At 45.7% G+C, this 9,996-nt stretch overlaps 1 protein-coding gene across 3 annotated transcripts in view; it reads left to right on the top strand.

Moving 5' to 3' along the window:
• Window positions 1–591: 591 nt before the first annotated feature.
• The window catches only part of CCDC60 (coiled-coil domain containing 60), a 150,313-nt gene continuing 140,908 nt past the window's right edge, over window positions 592–9,996 (top strand). For all 3 annotated transcript variants that reach the window (XM_045534698.1, XM_045534699.1, XM_045534697.1), the window contains exon 1: window positions 592–1,020. In XM_045534698.1, the coding sequence (XP_045390654.1) occupies window positions 931–1,020 (90 nt within the window). In that variant the 5' untranslated portion in view covers window positions 592–930. The remainder of the gene's footprint in view (window positions 1,021–9,996) is intronic.

The raw sequence follows: 9,996 nt of genomic DNA, 5'->3' as shown, positions 1-9,996 counted from the left end.
AAATGTCATACACACATACATATATACATATGCCTGTGCATATACATATGTATGTGTCTGCATACATATATCTATATATGGGCTTTGAAGGATGAGTAGGAGTTTGTCAGGTGGAAAAAGAGGAGAAGTAGGGATCTCAGTTTAAGAATTGCAGGGCTAAAGCCCACCCACCCTAAAGCACAAGAAATCACCAGTGAGTTAGCGGCAGCACAGAGCAGAGTTTGAAAGGAAGGAGTCGCTCATAATTAGGCAGAGAGAAGGGGTGGGGGTCCTCAGTCCTGAGCGGAGAAACCAGAGTTTAGGGAATGTCCGCTCTCCTGCGAGCCACCAGCTCAGGGCCTGCCTCCCAGCAGCCAAGCAGAGTTCGCGACCCCGCCCCCCAATCCTAGCCAATGAGGACGGCCTCCTCCGCGTCCCGTTGCTAGGCAACTCCGTGGGACCCTTCCCTGCAGTTAGAGGCCGCTTACCCTCCCTGTCAGGGCGCCGCTAAGTCCCCGCTGAGGTCGCTGTATTTCCGGAGCGCTCTTGGAGGACGGGATCTCAGGGCCCCTCCATGGGACCCCCGCTTACACTTAGTCACTGGAGTTTTATTTTTTTAGTTCATATTTTATTTTGCTTATAGAAGAGAAAGATATCCCTTCCGAAGAAGGGGAAAGCTTATAAAAGTTTGTAACTTTCCAAAAAGTGAAAAATTCCAGGCTTGCCTGATTCCTCCCCATCGGGACTTCCTTCTCTTGTCTGTGGGAGACTCAAATGACTTGCTTTTCCCATTCCTCCTCAATCAGAAATGTCTTTGGAGTCCGTGTCATTGGGACTTGAGAATCAGGGAGAAATTGCTGGAACCTTTCACATCAGTGGCTGCTGAAGTAGAAGATTCTGAAAAAAACCCTTCCCTTGGAGACACAGGCTGAAGCCTGAAGGATTTTTAAGATGACCAAGGTACCAGCCACCAAGAAGCTGCAGAGTTCCCCCAACGCAAGGGCTGTCAGGAGCTTTCGTGCCCCAGAGAATCTAATGCTGGTAAGTCTCCCCTCTCTGCCGAAACGGGTCATGTTTTCAAGAACAAGTGAAACAGGGATTCGCCTCTGGACCAACAAGGGTGAGGGGAAGAGAGGGGGGTCACGGTGTAGCTAAATTGTCACGACACATCCCTGTTGCTATCAATGGTTGGTTTCTCTTAAAGAATGAAAACACGAACCAGAACAGTGGGCTGGGCCATCCCATTAGCCAGTAATTCCAAAATGATGGAATAAATCAGCAGTGACACTGTAGAGCATCAGGAAAAAAAAAATTAAGATGAATTGTGGATTTGCCGCCGCAGCGCTTATTTTCAGAGGTCCGTGGGGCTCCGGGAACATGCACAGCCTCTCTCTTTGTGGAGAGGCTGCAGAGTGTTGAACTTGTGGGTTTGAAGGCTGAGTTTGCTACTCACCAGCTATGTGACGTTAGACAAAGGGTTTAGCATTCCTGAGCCTTTAATTCTGTGTCTATGAAATTAGAAGAGGAACATCAACTAGGCAGCAACAGTGTGAGGACTAAATGGAGTAAGATTCAGAAATTGCCCAGTGTGATGCTAATGCTTGATAATGTGTATATGGGACGTGAAACAGTGTTTTTGATTTGAAAAAAAGAAAAATTGGTGGGTACTGTGTGACTGGAGTCAAGGGTTTCTGTTTTTAAATGATCATAACTGGGTAGGCATAATTATAAGTGTGCCTTTGTTATTATACCCTCAAACCTCTATTTTGCTTGGATTTCCCAAGGTAGGCAGTGGGAGAGGAGCAATGCTGGGGCACTCTGGTCCACCCACAGTGGCACACCTTGTGGCTCACAGACATGCCCCAGGAAGGAAGACCTGGGGAGTGGGGGCATCAGTACATGAATTAGAGCTTGAAACTCACCAGTGTTTTCCATGTGGGTCCAAAATGTTCCTAAGCTGGTCTTCTCTAAGGCTTAACACATCTCTTTGCATCCCTCCTTGCTCAGCCCACTTAGTGAGGTCACTCTCCAAGATACAGCCTTCCCGCATTTCCTTTCATCTCAAAATGCAGCCCCGAAGTGTGTTTGATCTAGAGCAGCTCCCTCTGGGACTGAACTTCCCAGCATAGCAGGCGGGGGAAAGCAAATGAGAGAAAGAATGAGAAGGAAGACAGACATTTCAGCAGTGAGGATGAGCCTCAGAGCAGGAGCCGAGGACTCAAACAGCCTGGGTTTGGGTCTGCCTCTTAGCAGTCCTGTGGCCTTGGGCAAATTGCAGAACTTCTCTGCGTCAGTGTCGCCATCTGTAAAATGGGAATATCACCTCCTCGGGATCGCCATGAGCATTAAATGAGTAGAAGTCTGCCGAAAGCTCCTAGCACAGTTCCTGACATGTAGTAAAAACACCCCAGATTTTAGTGATATTGCTATTTCATTTATTTAGCAAAGATTTATGGAAGCTCTGTTATGTGCTAAACACTTACTCTTATAAAAAATGAGACTCACCTTTAAAAATCTCACAATCTATAGTGTGTCTGTTTGAGATGGTGAGTGAAAGAGATAAGAAACATCATTATAATGCGGGGTGATTAATGATATGCTAGGGAAGTAGCATAGGCTGTTGTAGGAGCAAAGAAAAGGGACAGCTAACTCAGACTGGTGTGTACGCGTGCATGCGTGTGTTGAATTTGGTGAGGAATGAAGCCATGTACTCAAGGAAATGCAATAGGGTTTTCCTCCTGGCATAGAGAGATGAAGAGAGTGGAGGAAGATACAGAGATTGAAATGATCACTTCTTTCCTGGGAGGAGAGTAGTGGGACTTAGGGAGGTCAAGGGATGGGAAGCAGGCTTCCAAGGAACTGTTGGGTAGACTAAGATCTCAGGCACAAAATCTTTATCAAAGTCCTTCTGCCCCCACCCCACCTTCTAGGAACTAATGAAGACCCCAGGATGTCTTTGGCTCACATGCAAAGGATCATGCCATTAGGAATTTCAAGTTTGTAGAGGTTCAGTAAAGCATTAATTAGCACAATGTAGGCTAGAGAATGACAAGGCACAAAAAATATGCAGAGATTAGGACTGATGTCTGGGGTAAATCAGTGTAATAACTGCAATCGTGATGATGATGATGATGACAGCTGGTATGCATTGCCTATTCACCATGTGCCACATTCTGAGCTAAACATTCTTTTTTTTTTGAAACAGAGTCTCGCTCTGTTGCCCAGGCTAGAGTGAGTGCCGTGGCGTCAGCCTAGCTCACAGCAACCTCAAACTCCTGGGCTCAAGCGATCCTACTGCCTCAGCCTCCCGAGTAGCTGGGACTACAGGCATGCGCCACCATGCCCGGCTAATTTTTTCTATATATATTTTTAGTTGTCCAGATAATTTATTTCTATTTTTAGTAGAGACGGGGTCTCGCTCAGGCTGACCTCAAACTCCTGACCTCGAGCGATCCACCCACCTCGGCCTCCCAGAGGGCTAGGATTACAGGCGTGAGCCACTGCGCCCGGCCTGAGCTAAACATTCTTTACAAAAAATGTGATATTTCATAATCTTCTACAATCCTTCAGGGTATGAACTGTGACCTCCTCATGAGATAGATGGCAACACAGAGGCTCAGGAAGGACAGGTCTCTTCCCCAAAGATACCCAGCTGGCAAGGAGCAGGGGTGGAATTTGAACTTGGATCTGTCTGACTCCAGAGTTCAAGCCCTCTCTGTCCCACTATGCTAATCGAGCCATGATAAGTGGTTGTCTGGTTCAGTGTAGCAGGGGCTACAAAAAGAAGGTGTGAGGCACAATCACTGGCTTCAAATAGTTTCCAGGTTTGTCTGGAGGAAGAGAGGAAGTGACACATAAAAACAGAAAAACAAAATGCCAGGCAGCCAGGTGAGTGTCCTGTGAGGGGTGATGCAGAGGAGTTATCTGGCATCTCAGAGGAGGCAGGTGTGGCCCCCCTGGGCTGCAATACTAAGAATCCACTGCCTGCGAGTGTAATGGATGACTCTTAGAAAAAACCCACAAGGGTCCCAAAGGCCTCCAAAACCAGCCATTTCCCCTTCTCCCAGGCATGGTGGTTGCTGTATCATAACCAATGTTAAAGTAGCACCTGCCTTGGATGGCATCTTCATGTGTTGTTGTTGTTTTTTTTTCAACTGAGGGAATATTAATAACATATGCAAATCCTCTGTTTGAAGGTCTTTTGTTGAAGAAACCTAGCTTGCCCTTATGTTGGGCTCCCTAATCTGTTTAAGGAGTCTCTTTTTCCTTTGTTTCCCAAGGAAGCAAAAGAAGACTAATGAGATTAGACATGGGGAAGGGAAGAAGCAGGTTGTGTGTGGGATTACCATGGACCTACAATTTCTGCCGTGGAAAAGGCTAAAAAAGAGGGGTGCCTATAACCCCTCCTCCATGCTCAAGAATGGGAACGCAGAAATAGCATTTGGCAAAAACTAGAAAGGTTTGAAATCCTTTATACAAGCTCTGTCTCTTGGTGCCTGAAGTTTAAACCTTGCTGTCATTAAAAACCCAAGGAGAAAAGAAGCATCCCTGATTTGGGCAGATGCCGAAACTTCTAGGAACCATTCTGGATGGTTTGCTAATATCCTAGCTTAATGATGAAAAGAGCAGATTCCTCAGCAAACTATGTGAGTTTGAACCCCCATTCTGCCAATCACTAGGTTGTGTGACCTTGGGCAAATCAGTCCCTCTCTGTGCCTCAGTTCTTTGCTCTGTGAAACAGGTGTGTCACATTTTATCTAATCCAAGAACCCTTTCATTTCAGGATACATCATCGTCATAATTTTCTTGTGCCATTAAGAAAGAAAACCCTATGAATTAAACCATCACTTGCTTTCAATCATAAGATGTGTCCCAGTTTCAGAGGCATTTAAAATGCAGAAAGAAAAGGCGTATCTTAGAATAAATGAAATACACCGAAAATTGCTTCCCCGTGTGGGGTTGTTGTGGAAATTTGATCAGTTAATACGGGTAAAGAAAGCTCTTAGGACAGAACCTGGCACAGGGTAGATGCTATTAAATGTTAGCCATCATCCTGGGGGTGTTTAATCCTTTCGACAACTTTGTGATGGAGGTGTTGTTAGCGCCCTTTTGTACCTGGGTAAACTGAGGCTTGAAGAGCTCCAAGGTCTCATTCTCTACTGAGAGGTGAGTTGGCAAGTGTGGGGAAAAGAGGGCAAATCAGGGAGAATCTCAGGTATGGGGAGGGCCTGGACTTGAATACCTCCACCCCCGCTACCCCCACGGGAGATGTGGATGATTATGCTGAGAGAGAGCCCCGGACGCCCAGCCCGGAGTGCACCCGGCTGGGCTGCCGGGAATTAAAAAAAGAGAACCAACGTATTTTGGAAAGGCTTTTCCCCAACAAGAGAAGTCTTGACTCCCAGCACAGTACGTTTCCAATGCAAACATGAAACGATCTTCTTCCCTGTCCAGATAAAACAAAGTGTGGCCTAAAGAGATAAATGCAGGCCTGTGGCGAGTCATCAGGTTTTGTCAGAAGCGAGCTTAGAGCCCCAGCGATCTCTCTGGCCTCTAATCACTGAGACCACGCCCCCTGCTCTGAATCACTGATTACCCTGCATAAAATAAAATAAAATAAAATATCTAACGACCACTTGAGATTCAATTCGGGAAGAATCCTAGCCGGCTGCACCTCCGGCTTTTTTATATCACTCATGTTGTAGGCCAGAAGAAACAGCAATGAGTACTTTTCTCTCTCCAAGGGATTCTTCTGGCTCCATTGTTACTGCGTGAGATAATTACAGAATTCAAGTGGTGTTTTGTTGTTGTTGTTTTGCTTTGCTTTTTTCCTTTATGGCCTAAATGCTTTGTACTGGGGATACTTGCTTTAGTGCGTCTTGCTGTGTCTAATTGCAGGCCCATTTGACAGGCGGCTCCCCTGCGTGGGAAATCAGGATGTGGCGGGAGGAGCGTGTTCATTACCTCCTGACACAGGAAGAGCGATAGGCACTGTTCATGCTGGACAAAACGAAGCAAGCTCTTTGTCCCACTGCAAAGAAGCAGCTGCTCAGGATGGGGTGGGGCGAGGGTGCAGGAGGGTGGAGTCTGGTTGATGTGCTAATAAGCTCAGTGATTAGTTAGGAGCTCTGCCTTTGAAGTCAGGCAAAAGTGGGTTCAAATCCCCTTTCTGATACTCTCTAGTGTGAGATTCTGGGCAATAGGTTGAATAGTAATAGGGTCTATTGCACTGATGTTTTGGGAGGATTAAATAAATAATGCATGTGAAACAGTGAGCACAATACCCAGTGCAGAGTCAGTCCCCAGTAAGTGGTAACAGTGGTTACTGCTATTGCTTGTGCTCCTCTCCCTTCTCTGCCGGACATGGGAGCTACAGCCATCCTTTTGAAGATGCGGTCAGCCCAGATACGAAGCCTAGAGGAAACTGAGTATTAACTGTAAAGTCACAGAGTGAGGTCCATCATCAGTGAGACCGGATCCCAGCTTAAAGGTAGAAGGGAAGAAGTAGGTCTAAAGATAAGTTTTAGAATTGGTGTGAGAATATATTTGCATGAGGGATGAGGGACTTTTCAGGAGAGAGTCCATCCTGATGGCGGAAATACTTAACCCAGTTAAAAAAGGGGGTGCCCTGAGCATGGCTTGAGTCTGTTGGATTTAACACTCAGCTCAGTCTCATTGCTCACGTTTGAATCCCAGGGAGAACTAAAAGGTAGTGAGGAAAAAAATAAAAGGAAAACACTGTGTATCCATTAGGATCTTTTCAGCTGCAAGTAAGAGAAAACCTGAAAAGCAGTGACAAACAAATATGGATTTATTTTTCTCATGTGAGAACTCTAGAGGATGGCTGCTTGCCTTGGTTCAAGAGCTCACTAATGTCAGGCTGACAGGGCCTTTTCCCTCATAGTCACGGAATGGCTTCCCCAGCTCCAGGCTACACATCCATATTCCAGCAGAAAGAAGAGAAAGTGGAGAGTAAACGCTGTGAGTGTCCCTTTTGTGAGGCACACATTCCAGGAACCCCCCTAGCATGTTTCTTCATATGTCTCATTTGTCAGGACGGTGTCACCTGCCTTTTCTACCTGCAAGAATGGCTGGGAAAGTGTGTATTTAACATGAGTCCAGAAAGCAGGGGCGAGGGAGAGGTAGTTATATTAAAGATGAGTATTGGGTTGACTATTCAGCAGTGACTTGCACAAATGATTTCACAAAAACTCGAACATTGGGGGTCCCAAGCCACACACTGACAGAGAATAACCCAAAAAAATAGACGACCCTATTCCCTACCCTATGTAATAACTGCTTAGGAACCTCAAGGGTACTTGTCCATGGTGGTGCCTTATGAAATCCATCAGAGCACCGTGGGGGCTAGGGGCAGAGTAGACTACCCAAATGGGAACATTCATATTTACTTAGTCCAAGCATGTGCCAAGTATGGTTGTAGGTGGCAGGATACAGAAGTGAATAAAGACAATTGCATGGGACACCACTCTGGAAACTCCAAAAAATATACTTCTAGGGAATAACACAAGGAGGGTCCTGAAACTGTGTGACATATGCCATCTTTATTCCTGTGCTTCCCATCCGTTTGCATTGTTTGGCGGGGCTTGAGGACATTCTGGCTAGATAAATCTTTGCACGACTGTGGAAAGAGACCTATTCTTGACTCCCTTTCAACATCCCCCACAGCCTCCAAAGACTCAGCCATCAGCTGTTAAATTCAAAAGCTGCAAAAATTCATCCGGGGTTCAGTGGCAAGTAGCACTTACATAAAATCTGACAGAAGCCAATTAAACCTTTCTTGGACTGAATGAAACCAACATATTTTTTCCCAGAGATCTTTCTGACAGCTAAATTCAAAATCATAATCGTCGGTAATGGGATACTTTCTATCACGAGATGGTGGCATTTTCCCTTCTAAATTCCTGTTTTCAGACTCTGCTGAGAAAATTTCTTGCAGGGCTCAATTTTGATCTAATGTATTTCTGCCTAAATTGGAATTTATGCAATCAGTAATTTTATTTAATAACTTGAAAGTTAGCGGTGTCTGGTGATTTGCTTGCAAGCCCGGAAGTGCCTCGAGGTTTCTGGATTTCACAAAGTGGGAAGATTATACAGGTGGGATGGTTTCTGGGATAGGTTCAGCATGGTCAGGGGTTTCATGGTGGGCTCTAGCTCGGTGGCAGAAAGGACAGAGAATATGCCCCCATTGTAACCTGATCAGGGTTATCTTCTGAGGTGTGTGTTGAATACCTGCCATGTGACAGAAGTTTCGAGGGCACTAAAATGAATCAGACCTGTCAACTTCTCCCAAGGAACCCATAGTTCTGTTGGAGAGAAAATTTATAAAGAAAGGCAAACAATATATATATAAGAGGTTGGAGGTGGAAACAAGTTCTATCACGGGAAGAGATGTACAGTGAAGCCATCTGATCTAAACCTTGAATGTTGGCTGGATATAGGCTTGGAGTGGTCCAAGCCACTAAGCCAAGGCTAGAACTCATTTTTTTTTTTTTTTGATACTGGGTCTTGCTCTGTTGCCCAGGCTAGAGTGCGGTGGTGTCATCATAGCTCACTGCAGCCTCAAACTCCTGGGCTTAAGTGATCCTCCTACCACAGCCTCCCAAGTAACTGGGACTACAGGTATGCACCACCATTCCAGCTAATTTTTCTATTCTTCATACAAACTGAGTCTTACTATGTTGTCCATATTGGTCTTGAACTCCTAACCTCAAGCAATCCTCCTGCCTTGGCCTCTCAAAGTGCTGGGATTACAGGCATAAGCCACCACACTTGGCCTAGAACTCATTTTCTAAGGGGGCATATTATCGTTCTCCCAGAAAGAGCAATTTCTTGTTGATATCCTGTCTGACAAAATCCTCCTCCACAGAGCTCTAGCAGATCAATCTTTTCATACGCTCCTTCTCCATCACAAAGTTACCCAAGTTTCTATCTTAAAGGGTTGTCAAAATAGGGAAGACTTTGTTTCATGAATTCCCACTTAAGCTTTAAGTAATTGGAAAGGTTTAACGTGTAAATTCTTTCCAGGTTTTAAATTTCAGCAGAGTTGAGTTTCCCAAACCTGGCACTATTGACACTTTGGGCCAGTAGGCTGTCCTGTCCTGTCCATTGTAGGACATGGAGCAGCAGCCCATGCCTCTACCCATTAGATGCCAGTACCAACCCCCTGGTTGTGACAGCCAAAAATGTCTCGATATTGCCAAATGTCCTCAGAGGACAAAATCATCCCTCGTTTAAAACTACTAGCAGAGGACTACTAAAGTCCTGAGTACCTTTCCCCAGTTGAATGCTTTTCTGATGGTGAAACCTTTCCCATCAAAATAAATGATGCCATCATGTACCCAGTTGATCAGGTGGAAACCCAAGCTTCATCTCTGACCTCTCCCTCTCCGTCACTCCTGTGTCCAGTCAACTGCCATGGGGTAGGTGATCTACAGACACTACCTCCTTCCCCAGGGTCACTACCTGGTCCTGTATAACACCATCATCTCTTGCCTGGACCATTCCATCAGCCCCCCAACTACCACACTCTCTACCTTCCGCCTGACCCATTCTGTTTCAGTGCAAGTACATTGTCATTCCCTTGGTAAAAACAATTCAGTGGCCTTCCATTGCCCTCAAAATGAATATGGATATCTCTAATGAGGTTTAAAAGTCTCTGCATGATCCGGACCATGCCAGGTTCTCCAGTCTCATCTCTTATCACTTGGTCACTACTCAGGAGCCAGACTGGTTAAGTGCCAGCCTAAATGTCATTTCTTTTGAAAAGCCTTCCCTGACCACCACCTCCCAACCCAGCTCCTCAAGGGCAAGAAATGTGTCAGTTTTTTGTTGCTAGATCCTCAGTATCGTGCAGAACCTGCCACATGGTTGATGTGCAGTTAAGACTTGGATGAGCAGAAAGATCTTTCTGGGGCTCTCTTGTTTTATAGGCAGCCGTTAGTTAGCATTAAAGCCAAACCAACCCCGCTTGGGACAGAAAGAGGAGCCTGCACTTCA

This window comes from Lemur catta, chromosome 21 (assembly GCF_020740605.2).
Source record: "Lemur catta isolate mLemCat1 chromosome 21, mLemCat1.pri, whole genome shotgun sequence".
Taxonomy (NCBI): domain Eukaryota; kingdom Metazoa; phylum Chordata; class Mammalia; order Primates; family Lemuridae; genus Lemur; species Lemur catta.
Note: the sequence above shows the minus strand (reverse complement) of the source record. Positions and strands in the feature narration are given on the sequence as shown.